Source organism: Aptenodytes patagonicus, chromosome 30 (assembly GCF_965638725.1).
Source record: "Aptenodytes patagonicus chromosome 30, bAptPat1.pri.cur, whole genome shotgun sequence".
NCBI classification, from domain to species: domain Eukaryota; kingdom Metazoa; phylum Chordata; class Aves; order Sphenisciformes; family Spheniscidae; genus Aptenodytes; species Aptenodytes patagonicus.
Window position 1 is genome coordinate 295943 of NC_134978.1, and position 17280 is coordinate 313222.

Genomic DNA, 17280 nt, shown 5'->3' on the forward strand with positions numbered 1-17280 from the left:
AGCCATGGGTGACGCCAGTTCCCTCCAGCTTTCCCAGCATCCTTGGGTGTTTCCACCCACCTGGGGGACAGCAGCCCTCATGGGTGTCCCCAGCACCCTTGGGTGACACCAAGCCACCTGGGTGTCCCTTCCCAACGGGTGTCCCCAGCACCCTTGGGTGACACCAACCCACCTAGGGGCCCCCAAGCCACTCTAGTGACACCAACCCACCTGGGTGTCCCTGCCCCTGGCTGTCCCCAGCCCTAGGCGACCCCCACCATGTCCCTCAGGGTGGCCTTGTCCCCCACCCCTGGGGTGCTCATACCCATCTTGATGACAGAGATGATGGTCATGATGTAGTTGTCATGGGACGGCGACTGCTCCATTGCCATCAGCTTCACCCTGTACACTGGGGAGGGGGATGTCACCGTGTCACCCCCACCCCTAAGACAGCACCCCCACTCCAGGGTGGCCCCTCAGCGTGTGGGGGGCCCTCCGTCACCTCCCCTTTCCTCCCCACGTCCCTCTACATCCCCGCCTGTCCTTCTTGTCCCTCCATTTCCCCCCGTCCGCTCCCGTGTCTCCGTGCCCCTCATGTTCTTCTATGGCCCTTCGTGTCCCCATCCATATCCTTTATGTCCCCTCCGTGTGCCCCAACTCCCCCCGTGACCCCATATCCCCCATTGTCCTTCCATGACCCCATGTCCCCCATGTCCCCCATGTCCCCCATGTCCCACCGTAGTCAACTCCCGGCTCGCAGGCGCGCTCAATGCGTTGGTTGACGGTGATCGGGACATTTTCCTTGTGCCGCACGAAGCAGTTTTCTGCGGGGACATGGGGACAGTGCCATGACAAGGTCTACTGTGGTAGTGACATGTCCCATCATGGCAGGGACATGTTCCACCATAGCAGGGACATGACTCCATCACAGTCATGACACATCCCATCTTGTCAATGACGTGTCCCATCATGGCCATGATGTGTCCCATCATGGTAGGGGCATTGACCCAGTCCGTCCCCATGTCCCTGTGTCCCCATGTCACCTTCGGCGCAGCGGCATACGTCCCCGTAGCAGATCTTGCTCAGTTGCCCACTGTCCTTGTCCGGATGGTAGAAACGGGTGCAGCGGTCATCTGCAGGGACATGGGGACATGAGGGGGGAGACACGAGGCAGGGGGGGACACAAGGGGAAAGGACCAGCGGGAGACATGGGGACAGAGCGGTGACATGTGGAGGGAGCAGTTCAGCAGGGGATGCAAGGGGACGTGGGGACACGGGGGGACATGGGGACACAGGCATGGGGAGAAGATCAGCAGGGACATGGTGGGACAAAGGGACAGGAGGGGACACAGAGGGAGGACACAGAGGGGACTTTGTGGAAGCAGGGGGCACAGAGGAGAGTGTGGGGATGGAGGGGACCTGAGGGTGACACAAGGGGACATGGGGCGCACCAATCTTGTAGTAGCTGTAGACGGTGACAGCCGCGGGCTGGATCAAGCCCACCCGGAATTGCTGGTGGGCCTTGAAGGCGAAACACTCCTCGGCCTTGTGCGAGATCTGGGGACGGGGACACGGGGACACGGGGACACAGGGATGGCAGTCAGCCAGGCTGAGAGTCAGCGCCCCAATCCCCAGCCTGGCCCTGTCCCCAGCCATGTCCCCATGCTGTCCCTATCCATGACCTGGACCCATCCCTGTCCTTGTCCCCACCCCTGAGACCCTTTTCCTGTCCCCATCTCTGTCCCCATCCATGTCCCCAACTTCATTCCCATCTCTGTCCCTGTTCCAGTCCCTATCCATGTCTCCAACCCCACCTGTGTCCCCATCCCACCCCTGTCCCAGTCCTGTCCCCACCCGTGTCCCCAGCTTCATCCTCATCCCTGTCCCCATCCTGTCCCTGCCCATGTCCCCAACTCCGTCCTATGCCCATCCTTGTCCCTGTCCCCACCCTGTCCCCATCCATGCCCTATCATGTCCCCATCCCTGTCCCATCTTGTCCCTTTCCCCATCCCTGTCCTATCATGTCCCCATCCCTGTCCCATCTTGTCCCTGTCCCCATGTCCCCCATGCCCCCCACGTCCCCCGTATCCCCACCTTGTCGAGGTAGATGATGAGGTTGCTGCGGTCCAACTGTGCTTGGTCGATCTCATACTTGGAGATGTACCTGTCCACCCCCTCCGTGAGCTGGGGACAGGGACACGGTGACACCGGGCACGCAGGACATGCAGGGACACGTGGGGACACGCAACCACACAGGGATGTATGGGCACAGGGACACATAGGGACACGGTGATGCTGGCCACATGGGACATGCAGGGACACGTGGCCATGGCAGGATGCAGGGGACTTGCAGAGATGTGGGGACACAGGGGAACATGGGGACACAGGGACAGTGACACCAGGGGACACGGGGACACATGGCCATGGAGGGAAAGGCAGGGACACAGGGATGCAGTGGCACAGGGGAATATGGGGACACAGTGACACACAGGGACACATGGGGATGTGGGGACACAAAGACATGGAGGACACACATGGGGGTTAGGGAGATGTGGGGACACGGTGGGACACGATGGCACAAATATGCAAGGTCCTGTGTCTCCCCCAGGTCCCCCCGTGTGTCCCCATGTCCCCGCACTCACCCTCTTCAGGTCCTGGAAGTCAGGCGAGAAGCCAGTGAGCATGGAGACATCGAGGATGGACATGGTGGCATCCACATTGTCCAGGAACCTGTGGGGACAAGGCTGAGGCCACCCACCTGTCCCCAACTGCCCTATTGTCCCCAGCATACCCATCCCTGATGTCCCTGTTCCCAAGGATCCCTATGGGACAAGGTGGGGCTGAGCCCTGTTTGTCCCCAGCGTCCCCATCCTTTTCCCTGATGTCCCTGTCCCCAGTATCCCCATTCCCCTCCCTATCTCCAATGTTCCTGATGTCCCCGATGTCCCCAGACCGTCCTACCTGGTGCAGATGGTGATCTTGATGGAGCGGAAGACGTTGTCCTGTTCCTTGCCTGTGGGGGGACATGGGGACAATGAGGGGACATGGGTGACATCAAAGGGGATATGGGGTTCCATGGAGGGTACACATGGAGGACATGGGGAGGATGTGGGGGACTCACCTGTCTTCACATCCTCCACGTGCAACCGCAGGTCGAAACTGTCACACTTGTTGTCCTTGTCGGGGACCTTGGCATTGTAGATGGTCACCACTGTCATCGTCCCCTTGCCCGTGCCCTCAGCTTTCACCGTGAAGTCCTCATTCAACTTGGTCTGCGGGAAGAGAGGACATTGGGGAGGGACAGGGACATCCCCTGGGAGGGACATGGAAGGGATGGGGCATCCTAGGCCATGGAGGCACGCGGGAACATGGAGGGGGTGTAGAAGGGACAGGGACATCCCAGGACATGGAAGGGACAACAACATTGCATGACACAAAGGGGACAGGGACATTGAAGGACATGGAGGGGACAAGGAAATCAGAGGACATGGAGGGACATGAAGGGGACAGGGACATTCCAGGTCACAGCAAGGGAGGGGACAAGATCAGCCTGGGACATGAAGGGATATGGCAGGGACATCCCAAGGCTTGGAAGGACACAGAGGGGACAGGACATGCAGGGGACATGGAAGGGACAGGGACACCCAAGGCCATAGTGAGGGGACAAGATTGTCCTGGGACATGAAGAGACACAGAGGGGACAGGGACATCCCATGGACAGCAACAGCAGGGCAAGCAGTGCTGCATCCTCATGGTCCTGCTGGTGACAGTGACAACGGTGACAAGGGTGCCGGTACCTCAGCAGAGCGTGCCACCAGGGCGTTGCGGTTCTCGATGCGGTAGGTGACGGCACTGGCACGGCGCGGCAGCAGCACCGACACGTCGAGGTTGAGCTCAAGCTGCCGCGGAGTTGAAATCTGGTACTTGGCCAACGCTTGGAATACCAGGATGGTGGCCTGCAGGGAAACCTGTGTCACCAGGGCTTGGGGACACCATCTGGAGCATCCCCAAAGCAGCCCCCTGGGTGGCCCTGAGCCCAGGGTGACCCCAAGTCCTGGGGCCACCTGATATCACCTGGAACATACCCTTGGGTGTCTTATGGAGCAGAGATGTCTCCCAGGGACAGGACATGTCCCTGAGGGTCCCCAGGGTCTGGAGGTGTCCCCAGGGGCTAGGGCGTCCCCCAGGGACAGGCCTTTTGGGTTTTCCAAAGCCCTTGAGATCCCGTGGGACCAGGGGTGTTCCCCAAGGACATGCCATGTCCCTGGGGGTCCCAAGGGCCCTGAGGTGACCCCCAAACCCTGAGGGGTCCCCCAACGCCTTTGGGGTCCCATGGGACCAGAGGCGTCCCTCATGAGACAAGCCATGTCCCTGAAGTCCCCAGGGCCACAAGGTGACCCCTCAACCCCTCAACAAAGCCCTCAACCCCTATCTTCCTGTCCTCCTTCCCCATGGCAGTGGGTGCCAGGACAGCACCCATGGGTGCCAAGGGAGTCTGTAGCCCACCTGAGTGGATCCGTAGCCACCACCGAAGTAGTTCTGCTGGGCAAGCCAGCGGGCCACCACCTGCGTCATCTCCGGCTTCTCCATTTGCAGCAAGGCCAGCAACGCGTAGGACGTCCCCTCGATGTTGTAGGTATGGGCGTTGCGTTCCTCCCAGCGTTTGCCCTCTGGGGTGACATCGGTCCCTCAGCACCATCTAGGGACGATTTCTCCCACCACCAGGTAACCCATAATTAGCTTCCCCCCCGCCTCGCCCAGTTTTCTCCCCCCCTGGTGAGACGTCACCTTTGGAAAACTTCATGAGAACTTTCTCGCTTTTGAGTTTCCCCGTCAGAGCCAAGGCGTAGGAGGTCAGGGCCACCGTGTAGGGTCGGGCCAGCAACTGGTACCTCCGGGCAAGGTATTCGGAGGCTTTGGCGATGCTCCCGTCCAAGCTCTGGGCAGAAAGGATGATAGGTTTAGATTCTCAGGTGGCTGCTACAAGGGTTGGGCACCTCGTCTTGAAGCGCTGTCCTATGTGACAGGCGCCAGTTGTGCCCCCTCTCCCATGTGGGGTTGAGGACTGGGCCACTCACGTTGACATGGTCCTTGCAGACCTCCCGGGCCTCCTGCAGCGCGATGAGGACAAAGGCTGTCAGTGATACCTCGGGCTCGGCACCCTGGTAGCCTCCCTGCGTGACAAAATGGAGGGAAAAAACCTCAGGATCGTGGTTTTTCACAGCAAGCTCTCTCCACCCGAGACTTGTCCCTGTCACCCAACATAGTACTTTCCCCACAGCTCATTCCAAAAGCCCATCCTTAAGCCAACAGGGCTTTGGCCACCAGCAGGAACAGGGTTTGGATCCCCCCATACCACCATCTCCTTATGGATGACAGGAGCATCTTCTTGGAAAATCCCGTCTGGCTTCTGCTTCTCCAGGATGAGCCATTTCACGGCACCACAAACCACCTCGGGCTCAATGTCTACCAGCTTGATGGCCATGGCAAAGACTTTGGCCACGTAGGCTGTCAACCTGGGGACAGGAGGACCTTAGCGTCATGTCCAACCCTGTCACCCAGACCCACGTGGTGGTGGCAACATGACCCTCACCAGGTGCTTGATGGGCGGTCCTTGAAGGCGGCATAGGAGCTGTCAGGTTTCCGGAAAGCAAGTTGTTGCGTGTAACCTGGTGAGGAGATGGTGGTTGGCCAACACAAGGAGCACCCGGGGGTGGCTTCAGGCCACAAATGCCCTCCAGCCGTTGGCCAACGCAAGGAGCACCCAGCCCAGCTTCAGGCTACCAACCCACTCCAGTGCAAACCAGCAGCTCTAGAAATCCCCAAACTGGTAGCACCCAACCCATGTCTTCTTCAAAGGTGCAGGTTTCTTCAGCACCCTTGGAAGATGGTGACATTTTGCACCCCAAGAGGGGGGCAACCAAGGGATGCTCCCATCTTTTGGGGGATGCTCCTACCCTTTTTAATCAAGTTGATGGCCTCAGTGCGGCGGTCAACACCAAGGCTTTCCCACTGCAACGTGCTGTCCAGGTAGTAGGTGGCAATGACAGTGGGCGTCATCCCAATCATGTTCTGCTCCCCGCATCCTGATGGCGTCGTGATGAGATGCTTCAGCTTGTCCCCGTCAATGGCTTTCTCCACCATGATGGACACAGGGTTGCCTGGACCAGAAGAAGGGGAGACGTCAAGCCAGGAGTGTCCCCGCGCCCCCCCCCCCCCCAGCTCGTCCCCACGTGTGTCCCTTCCCCTGCTCTCACCTTGGATGCTGACTTTGGTCTCTGACTCAGTGTTGGGGACAATGTCAGAGAGGTTTGCTGCCCTCACCTTCTCTTCCTGTACACCATCTGTGGGGCAGGGAGGCCAGGATGGAGATGGGTGACCCCAAATCCTTCATGTCCCCCCCCACCCTGAGGTGACCCAGCCCTGCCCCACATCTGCAGCAGGATGTCCCTTGTCCCTCGGGATGTTCCAGAGCCATACCAGGATGTCCTTTCTCCCTTGAGATGCCCCAGCTCCATAGTAGGATGTCCCTTGTCCCCAGGGATGCCCCAGACCCACAGCAGGACATCCCTCATTCCCTGAGATGCCCCAGCTCCACACGGGGATGTCCCTCGTCCCACGAGATGCCCCAGTCCTTGGTGGTACATCCTTCATCCCCCAAGATGTCCCAGACCCACAGTGGGACTTCCCTTGTCTCCTGAGATGCCCCAGACCCTTCCCTCAGTGGGACATCCCCGTGGGGCTGAGACATCCCCAAGACCAGCTGGGGCCACTCACTGATTCCCTTCGTCTTCGGGTCCAGCTCAACTATCGTCACAGTCTTCTCCAACCTCATCCCTTCAGGCTGCAGAGGTGAAAGTCCAGTGCTAAAGGTTAGGCTGGTTTTGGGTCCCCCCCTTCCCAACCTCTCTGGGTTGTCCAGGAAAGGTGTCCCAGTGTAAACCAGCACCCCCAGGTCATGGGACAAACTGAGAGAGCCCCAGGAGACCACACCTGAGCATCCTGGGGGGGGGGACGATCCTTCATCCCTGGCTACCACCACCAGGATGAAAGTGGAGACAGGGATATCACAGGGATACCATGCTGGGGACATCTCAGGGATGGAGGTGGCACCATGTGGTGGAGATGCCATGAGCAGCAATGGCCACTCACCACAACTTTGAGCTTCTTCTTGACACCGTCAGACACGAGCTTGCCCCGGACGGCTGCCTTCACCTCGATGTCATGCAGCCCCAGCTGCAAGGGCACGATGACGAAGGGCACGGCCCACGATGACTGGGCTTTCAGGCGGAGGATCTGCTGGTAGCGCCTCTTGGAGGTGGAGGCGCTGCACAGGGCTGGGTTGTACATCAGCTCCACACGCACCTGCAGGGCACAGAGATGTTGGTCATGGGGTTCAGGTGGCTACAGACCCCCCAGAAGCCCGGGCATGGTTCCCCTGCCAACCGTGATTTCCTGCGTCCAGTAGTTGTAGAGGATGGCACGGATCTCCACCTGCTCGTTCCTCACCACGGAGTAGGGCAGGCGCAGGTCGATGAAGAACTCCTTCATCACCGTGATCTCATAGGGGTCAGCCACGCACAGCCCTGTGGGGTGGCCCCCAGGGACATGGGGGTTCAGACTTAGGAGCTTGCTGGGCCCCTCATGTCCCAGTGACATCCACAAGGCTTTCGGAGATCCTCCAAGTCCCATGGAGTCCTCCCAAGGCTTAGGAGATCTCTCAAGTCCCAAGGACTGCCACTAAGCTTTGGGGGATCTCCCCAAAGTTTGGGGCATATCTCCAGTGGTATGCACCCCTCTAAGATTTTGGAGATCCCTTAAAACCCAAGGAAACCCGCCAGGCTTTAGGGGACCCTTCAAGTCCCAGGGACCACCCCCAAGGTTTGGGGGATTCCTTTGATCCCCAGGGACACCTTCCTACTCCACCACGTACCCTTGGTCTGTGAGAGGCTGACGGCCAGGACCTCCCACGTGGTGATGGAGTCCTTCAGGTACACAGGCAGAGTCTTCGTGGAGATTCTGGAGAGGATGAGAACGACCAAGGGGGTCATAACTGGCCCCAAGCCAAGCTAGGGAGGTGTAACCAGCCACCAAACTGGAGTTGGGGGGGGGCATAGCTGGTCCCCAAACTAGACCAGGGGGTTGTAGATGGCCCCTGAGTTGGACCAAGGTGTCATAGCTGGTCCTGAGGCAGCACCAGGGGGTCAAAGGTGGCCCTTGTCTGGACTTGGGGAGGATCACAGCCGGTCTCCAGACTGGGCAAGGCAGTGTCCAGAGCTGGACAGGGAGGAGGTAATGATCCCCAAGTTGAGCCATGGGGTGGAGGGGTAGTGGGACAAGGGCACAGGGCTCACCCCAGCTCATTGGGCTGCTCTGTCAGCGGCTCCACCCGCCACAGCCAGCTCTCCGGGAAGAGGGTCCGTGAGGTGATGTCCTCGTCAGGCAGGAAGACTTCGTTCTCCTCACCTGGGGATGGCAGCGTCCTTCTTGACCATAGCTTCAGGGGCCCAACCCCTGTGTGGAGCCGGAAGCACTCCAGCATCATCCAAGCACCACCCGTGTTTTGCCCAAGCATCGTCTAGGCATCACCCAACTTCCCCCCAAGCATTGCCCAAAAGTCATCCAAGCATCGCCCAAGGATAGCGCAAGCAACGCCCGAGGTTCATCTGACCTTCACCCAAGCCTCACTTAAGCTTCACTTAAGCTTCGCCCAACCACCAAGCCTGCCATTACCCCACCATTGCCCAGCACTTGCTTCGAGCCAGCTCGAGGTGGAGCTCGCGCTGCTTCTGGTCGTGGATGCCCTTGATGTAGTTGCAGCAGTCGAGGAAAGCCCGGATGCAGGCTTCTCCGTCCTGGATGTAGTTGGTCCGATGCTCGCAGCTGTGGCTCATGGGGTTTTCCTTCATGCCGTCCTCACAACACTTGCGCAGCATCTTGTCCGTGTACTCAGCCGCTGCCAGCACCAAGGCACCCAACTGGCACCCAGTCCCAGAGCCCCTGGCCTGAGGGCCATCAGGGACATGGGACACTCTGGTGTCCTTTGGGATATGGGATGCTGTGGTATCACCAGGGATATGGGACACGGGACACTGACGTCCCTCAGGGACGTGGGACACTGGTATTGACTGGGACATGGGATGCTCTGGTGTCCCTCAGGGACCTGGGATGCTTTGGCATCTTCAGGGACGTGGGACAATCTGGTGTCCCTAGGGGCACAGGACATTCCAGTGCTCTTGGGGACATGGGACACTCCCAGTGCCACCTACCTTTGCTGCCTTTGTACTCGATGAGCTGCAGGGAGCGGCGCTTGCGTTTCGCAGGCTGGGGACACAGGACCTCTGGGGACAGAGAGGACACAGGTTAGGACCCCACAGCGTCACAGCCCCCAACCCAGGTGTCACTCCCCTTGACATCAGTTGTCAGATCCCAAAGGTCACGGGACACATCCCCCATCCCTGAGGTGTCACACTCCCCCATTCTTGAAGTGCCACATCCCCATCCCCAAGGTGTCATCTACCCCATCCCCAAGGTGCCACCCCAGGTTGTCCCAGTCCCCAGCATGTCCCCTACCCCCTCGCTGTGGCGTGGCGATGTTCACGTTGGTGACCAGGCTGAGGCCAGCATCAGCAAAGACACCCACGTTGTCCCTCCCACTGCCCGGGGTGCAGCCGATGTCACTCTTCTCCACCGTGTCCCAAACCTGCGACCAACAGGAGACAGCCATGACAGCCACTGCCACCACCCGGGGACAGTGGGGACGGGGACCCGGCCACCCACCTTGGACTGGGTGAGCTTGTTCTTCTTGTTGAGGACGAAGACGCCTTTGTCCACAGCCACCAACCCCACGTGGGCATTGTGGTCACCCTCAATGTGCAGCCGCATGGGTGTCCCCGGTTCGTGCACCCGGTTGTCAGCCTCCGTCGCTCCCTTCACTACCAGCTGCCAGGGACGTGGAGGGGGGAGTCATGTCCACGGGATGCCCCAAAAAAAACCTTCACCACACCCCCAGGAGCTGCCCCATGGAGGTACCCCAACCCCACAGGGTGTTGGAGTCCTCCAGGGGTAGCTGATGGTTGTGTCCTCCACCGTGGAACGTCTGGACCATCAATGGGCCACCTGGGCCACCCAAGGCCCCCCACGAGATGCCCAAGCCCCTCATGGACTATCCCACCTAAGTGACACCCAATCCCCATTATGGGCCACCCAAGCCCTTCAAAGACCACCCAAGCCCTTCCAAGGGCCCTCCAAGTCCCTCAAGGGCCACCTCAAGCGTCACTCAAGCCACCTCCAAGGCCCAGCCAATGGCCACCAGCGCCCCCCCCAGCCACTGGGACAGTGTGGACACACTCACGGTGCCCATGCAAGTGTCCTTGACATCAACCCAGACGGAGTCGGCGACAATCTCGCCGGGCATCACGTAGTAGTAGGCTACGATGCGGAAGGAGGGGATGAGCTCGGCCGTCACTGGCAGCGACATGGTGACCAGGCTCTGGCCAGCCTCGTGCCGCTGTCGCCCCACACGGATGATGCGTCCCTTGCTCATGATCTGTAGCGGGCAAGGAAAGGCAGGGTTGGTGGGCACCTGGACACCTAGGTCCCCAAGATGGGGGGCAGTTGGTTGGCAGAGGCCAAGCGCGCTCACCAGGTAGGTGAAGTACGGGACGGAGTCACGGACGGCGTTGCTGTTGCTCTTGAGGTGGAAGTTCACGGCGAGGTTGTCACCAGTCTGCAGCTCAGTGGCCCCCACGGCCAGGTGGAGGAAGTTGCCGGAACTACCCTGGCTGCGGTAAGCTTCGGCAGTCATCTGCCGTGAGGCCTGGCGGTCGGCAGGCAGCCCCGGCTGGTCCGTCCGCACCTGCAACACAGAGGACACAGCGGCACTTGGTCAACAGGGAGAGGCGTAGACCTGGGCGGGGGTCAGCATGGAGGTCTTGGCCACCGTAGAGGTTTTGGCTGTCCTGGTCTCCCTGACCCCTGCTGCCCTGGTCCTTGGTCAATGGTGATCATCTCTTTGGTCAACCTGATCATCTCTGCTACCCTGGATGTCTTGGCCACTCTAGTCGACTCAACCACCTTGGTCCCCCTGACATTGGCCCTCCTGGCCCTTGGCTACCCTGAACATCTTGGCCACTCCTGTCCCCCTGACCTTGGCCATCCCAGTTCTTGGTCACTGGTGAACCACGCTGACCTTGGCTGCAGGCCACCATGGACAACTTGGCCACTACGGACATCTCCGCCAGTCTCCTTGACACTGGCCATCCTGGTCCTTGATAACCCTAGATGTCTTGGTCAACCCAATTGTGTTGGCCACCATGGTCCCCCTGACACCAGCCATCCTGCTCCTTGGTCAACAGTGACCGGGATAGCCCTGGTCCTTGGTCACTCTGGACATCTTGATCACCACAGACATCTCAGCCATGCTGGTCCCCCAGACCTTGGCCATCCTGGTCCTTGGTCAATGGTGACCGGGGTGGCCCTGACCCTTGGCCACCAGGGATGTCTAGGTCATCCTGGTCCCCTGATCCTGCTGTCCTGGCCCTTGGTCAATGGTGACCATGCTGGCCATCATCTTTGGTCACCCTGGACATCTCAGCCATGTTGGTTGTCTCAGCAATCCCAACCCCCAGGTCACTTCAACCACCCCTGTCCCCAGCCACCTTGGCCACCCCAGTTCCAAGGCCACCCCGGTACCTATCCCCGCTCACAGTGATGGGGACAGTGTCCCTGTTGGCCGGCATGTTGAGGACCAGCTTGGCTGTGCCATCACGCTGGGTGGAGACGAGACCCTGGAAGCCATCAGCCTTGACGGTGACACGCGGAGCCGGGGACTCATCTGGGTTAGTGACGTAGACCTGCAGGGGATGCGGTGTGACATGAGGACATTATATGGGGACATGGCATGAGGGACATGTCACATGGTGCCATCCAGGTGACACAAGGACAGACCACGGTCCCCAGGCCCTCTCCAGGTGACACAGTGATATGACATGGGGACAGACCCTGGTCCCCAAGTCTCCTCCACCCACAAACCGCCAGGCTTGCCCCATCCCCATCCCGATGCTGGGGACCCTGGTACCGTGGGGGTCCTGGGTCAATGCCACCGCCGTCCCCATCCCTGTCCCCAGATGCCATTACCATCAGATCGAAGGGCATCCCCGGCTTGAAGAACTTGGGGGTGCGGGTGAAGTGGATGGTGTATGGGGACGTCACGATGCGGATGCCGCTGCGCTGTGCCTCCACCATGTCACTGCCTGCAGTGGCCACAGGAATGGCCATGTCATCCGGTGCCACGACAGGACTCCCGGTCCCCCCCAGGGACAGCCCTGTCTGACCTTGGGTGGCCCTAGTTGTCCCCATCCTCGCTGTCCCCAACCCCACTCGTCCTCGTCCTTGCTGTCCCCAACCCCATGTCTCCCCGTCTTTTGCTGTCCCCAACCCCACACGTCCCCAGCCCCAAGTGTCACTGCTGTCTCCATCCCCCCTATGTCCCCGCATGTCCCCAGATGTTCCCCCACCTACTCAACTTCTTGAAGACTGTGACAGAGACATGCGGCCCGTAGCCTCACACGACCCTGCTGTCCCTATCCCCCCAAGTCCCCTGTGTCCCCTGTGATGCCCCTGCGCACCTGACTCGGTGAGTACGGTGACGGAGACGTAGAGTGAATGTCCCACCAGCTCCTGGGGGTTGGCAAATCGCTGCCGCAGCATGGCCATGGGCAGCACGGCTTCCCCATCCCCGTCAGTCACCTGTGGCATGGAGTTAGTGGGACAGGGGACAGCCATGGGGATCAGGATGGGGACAGGGATGGGAATGGGGAGAGGGGATGGCAGAGCTCAGTATGAGACAGGGATGAGGACAGGGATGAAGATGGGGGAGACAGGGCTCAGCAAGGGACAGAGCTCAAGAGAGAACTGGAATAGGGACAAGGGACGGGGACAGGGACAAGGACAGGGTCACCTGGACGCGCCGCAGGGACTGGGGGATGCCCTTCTTCTCATCATCCACTATAACGCCAAAGAGGACAAAGGCTGTCCCCTGCAGGCGCTTCCCGTACAGGTACCTGTGGACAAGCCACCACTGTCCCCATCAACCCCTGTCCCCATCACATCCACATCACTGTCACCCCATGTCCCCACATCCTCTTGTCATGCAACCCTGTCACCCCGTCGCCCCATGTCCTCATCACCCTGTCCCCGCCACTCCACATGCCCATGTCCCCCTGTCATCCCATCATGCCCTGCCACCTCCATCACCCTGTGTCCTCCTCACCCCCTGTCCCCATCATCCCATTTCCCCACATCCCCATCACCCTCAAACCTGTCACCTTGCATCCGTGCCACCCCCTCATCCCTGGGGACTTTGCGCAGGAGCAGGGCAGGAATGTCACCCCACACCATTGCCCATGGGGGCTTGACCCCCAAAATGAGCAGTTTTGGGGTCCCCATCCCACCTGGCCGTGATGGACACTCGGAAATCCTCCTTCCGGTCAATGTAGAGGAACTTCTCCTCCGGCTCCAGGACCACCTCAAAGCTTGGCAGCACTGTGGGGCGGACACCCAATGGACCCAGGCATCCAGGACACGCACAAGGGACGCAGGTGTCTGGGGACCCCCACCCCACCTTACCATACTCCTTGACTTCAAATTGGGTGCTGAAGACCTGTTCTGGCGAGTCTTCGAATTTGGCCATTATCGTCCATATCCCCATGCTGGAAAAGGATGAGGACAGGGTGAGGGGACAAGCCCGGGGCTACGGATGTCCCCGGGCCAGCCTGGGAGGTGGCACCCACCTGACAACCTCAGGCAGGTTGTGGTTGAGGGAGAAGATGCCGGTCTTCATTGGCGAGGACACAGGTACTTGCTTGATGATGACATCATCAGGTGTCTGAAGGAACATGGAGTGGTTGGGGATGGTGGCATGGGTGGCTGTGTCCCCATGTCCCTGTGTCCCCAGCGGGCACCCACCTTGATCTCCACGATCACCGTCTTGGGCGCTGGCTCCATGAGGTGGCCCAGAGCAAAGAGGCGGCAGAGCACTGGGAGGGGACACAGGGGACAAGGTGAGCAGGGATAGTGTGGGGACATCCAGAAATGGGTGCTAGACCCCCAAAATGGGTGCTGGGTCCCAGTGGAGATGCCAGGGGGACATCCCCAAATGGGTGCTGGACCCCAGCACCCGAAGGTCACACCAGCACCCCAAAGTGCTCTGAAGGGGACCCAACACCCCAAGGTGCCACCAGCTCCCCAACATGCCATGGTGAGACCCAGCACCCCAAGGACACACCAGTGGAGCCAGGGGTGTAGATGGGCTTGTCGGTCTGCACAAAGATGTGGCCACTCTGGAGTGACACCAGCAGCACCTTCTCCAGGGTCACCTGGGCCACCCGCGCCGTCACGGAGACAAACTGCTTCCCCACTGTCTGCGGCAGCGCCTTGGCCGACACCTGCGGTGACAGAGGACACCAGGTGGCACCTGCACCACAGGGATGGGGCAGGGGACACCAGATGGCACCCATGCCCAAGGGACGGGGCTGAGGATGCCGGGTGACAGTCCCCAAGGACTCCAGGGTGACCATCATCAAAGACACAGGGGTGACCATCCTCTAATCACAGGGTGACCATCTCCAAGGACCCGGGGGTCACTGTCCCCAAGGACCTGGGGTGACTGTCCCCAAGGACCTCAGAGTGACCATCCCCAAAGACCCCGTGGTGACCATCCTCCCCCAGGTCCCACCAGTCCCATGGAGATTCTCCACCATCTCGTATAGGGTTGCGCCACATGGGCCACTGTCCCCGGGGCAGGAGGGGGCAGTGACCGGCAGGAAGGTGACACGGGGATGGTGACATACCTTGATGGTGGTGCTGGCCAACATGCCCTCAGCGGGGCTCAGCGGCACGCGGATCTGGTAGAGCACGTGGCGCTTGCGGGGAAAGTCCTGCACCAGGACAGTGGCCTCGGTGGGGGCGGTCAACCCCGGCGCCTCCAGGACCACCCGCTCCTCCGTCTCCAGCCGCAGTACTGCCGGTGTCACCATCGTCACCCTGGGGACACCAGCCATCATGGGGGGCTGTCACAGGGTCTCCCAGAGCACCCTGGGGGCCTCACAGCACCCAGAACCCCCCCCCCCCAAGTCTGTCTCCACAGCACCCTAGGGGCCCCCTGATCTGTCCCGCCCAGCACTCTGTGGACCCCATGGCACGCAGCACCCTGGGGACCCTATGGCACCCCAGGGACCCCCCAATCTGCCCCATGAGCCTGAAGCAACCCCAAATCCCCCGTTGCACCCCAATATCCCCCCCATTGCCCTCCAGCACCCACCCCTGGGGGGGTCCTGGAAAGGGGGCTCCCATCTGGGGTGGGGGTCGTGGTCAGGGGGGTCCCGGGTAGGTTGGGGGTCTCTGGCAGGGGGGTCCCAGTTGGGGTGGGGATCCCAGACAGGGGGGTCCTGGTTTAGGTGGTCCTAGATGGGGGGTCTCCTTCAGGGTGGGGGGTCCTGGCCATGGGGGGGGGGGTCTACCATGGGGGTTCCATCTGGGACAGGGGGTTTTGGTTGGGGAGGGGGTCCCAGCCATTGGGGTCCCAGCCAGGGGGGGTCCTACGGGTGGGGATCCCATGGGTGAGGGGATCTCAGGGTGCAGGGATCCCATGGGTGGGGTGGGGGTATCCCAGAAGAGGGGGTCCAATGGGTTGGGGGGGTTCCATGGGTGCATGGGAGATCCCAAGGTGGATCCCAAGGTGGGGGGGGTCCCAGAAGAGGGGGTCCAATGGGTGGGTGAGGTCCCATGGGTGCATGGGGAATCCGGGGGGGGGGGGGGGGAGGGTCCCACGGGTGGGGGTTCCCCGTGACTCACATTTGGGCATAGGTGGGGGCCGCATGCAGCAGCAGGAGGCCGAGGAGGAGGGGCAGCGCCGGAGCCCCCATGGCTGTAGCAGGGGGGGGGACGGGGACGGGGGATCCGGGGGGTCCCTTTATGGTGGCACCACTGGTTAATGGGTAACCAGCGCCCGGATGCCTGGGTCCACCCACATCGGCGCCCCAGAGGCCTGGGTCCACCCATGCCAACAAGGCCCGGACGCCTGGGTCCACCCATATATGAGGGGGGGGGGGGGGGGGGCGGCCCCGGACACCTGGGTCCACCTGGGTGGGGGTTGGAGAGGGTCTGCCCCGGACCCCTGGATCCACTCCGGACCCCTGGGTCCACCCATGCCAAGGGAGTCTGGGACCCACTGGGGGGGGAGTTGGGGGCGGGGGGGGGTGGAAGGGGGGGTCCCAGATCCTTGGGTCGACCTGGGTGGGGGCTGGGAACCACGGGACGCCTGGGCCCACCCACGTAGGGGTGGGGGAGGCATTGCCCGGACGCCTGGGTCCTTCCTCATTTCTGGGAAGGCGGCTGGCGGGGGGCCACGGGGAGTTGTGACACCGCACGGGGAGGGAGGCAGGGAGGGACACCGGAAAGGGGGGGGATGTGATGGGGAATGGGGGGACACCAGGGGACACCTACGACCCTCCTGGGTCGTGGGGTGGGCAGGACCCGGACCCCTGGGATCCCTCCTGGACCCCCGACACCTGGGTCCCCTTCTGGACCCTTGGCAGGACCCGGACACCTGGGTCCCCCCTGGACCCGGACGCCTGGATCCCCTTCTGGACCCTCGACACCTGGGTCCCCTTCTGGACCCTTGGCAGGACCCGGACGCCTGGGTCCCCCCTGGACCCCCGACACCTGGGTCCCCTTCTGGACCCTTGGCAGGACCCGGATGCCTGGGTCCCCCCTGAGACCCCCCGACAGGTCCCAAATGCCTGGGTCCCTCATGGGACCCATTGGGTCACCATGCCCGGATACCTGGGTCCCTCATGGGACCCTTGGTGTGGGTGCAGGCCCCGGACGCATGGGTCCCCCCGTGGGTCCCAGATGCCTGGGTCCCCCCATGGGCCCCCCCGTTCCCACCACCACCACCGCAGACCATGACCACAGGGGGGGCCCCCCCCGGGGGGTGGCAGCTCCTCCCCAGCTGCAGGCGCCGGGGCGGGAAGGACCCCGGCATCCGGGCACCGCGTCAACGTTCCCATTGGCCCCCACGGCACCCTGGGGCGCAGGCGCAGCACTGCCGGCTTCCGGCACCCCCGCGAACCCCCAGGCCCGGCTGGGCCCCACGGCCACTGCTGCCCGCACCGGGTGGTCCCCAAGGCTGCCGGACCCTCCCCAGACGTAGGTCCACCACGGGGAAGGAGCCCATCGGCACCCGGTCTTCTCCAGGCGTGGCGGCAGCCGTGGGAAGGAGACGGACGCCGGCCGCTT

General features: G+C 61.7%; 1 protein-coding gene across 1 annotated transcript; it reads right to left on the minus strand.

Annotated features, from left to right (window-relative positions):
* Window positions 1–304: 304 nt before the first annotated feature.
* C3 (complement C3) lies at window positions 305–15905 on the minus strand (the record flags this gene model as incomplete). Its single annotated transcript, XM_076360816.1, is given in 38 exon segments — window positions 305–388; window positions 717–803; window positions 1023–1112; window positions 1431–1536; window positions 2074–2163; window positions 2622–2709; window positions 2941–2992; window positions 3101–3251; window positions 3777–3935; window positions 4486–4649; window positions 4768–4918; window positions 5058–5153; window positions 5336–5495; window positions 5573–5648; window positions 5937–6140; window positions 6237–6323; window positions 6757–6823; window positions 7132–7344; window positions 7426–7565; window positions 7913–7998; window positions 8334–8445; window positions 8735–8935; window positions 9249–9320; window positions 9553–9682; window positions 9760–9921; window positions 10334–10528; window positions 10625–10837; window positions 11688–11834; window positions 12118–12233; window positions 12609–12729; window positions 12941–13043; window positions 13434–13524; window positions 13609–13691; window positions 13773–13867; window positions 13948–14018; window positions 14267–14426; window positions 14832–15024; window positions 15835–15905. Coding segments are annotated over 38 exon segments (4687 nt in total), but the record flags the coding sequence as incomplete, so codon positions are not given.
* Between the last annotated feature and the right edge of the window lie 1375 nt (window positions 15906–17280).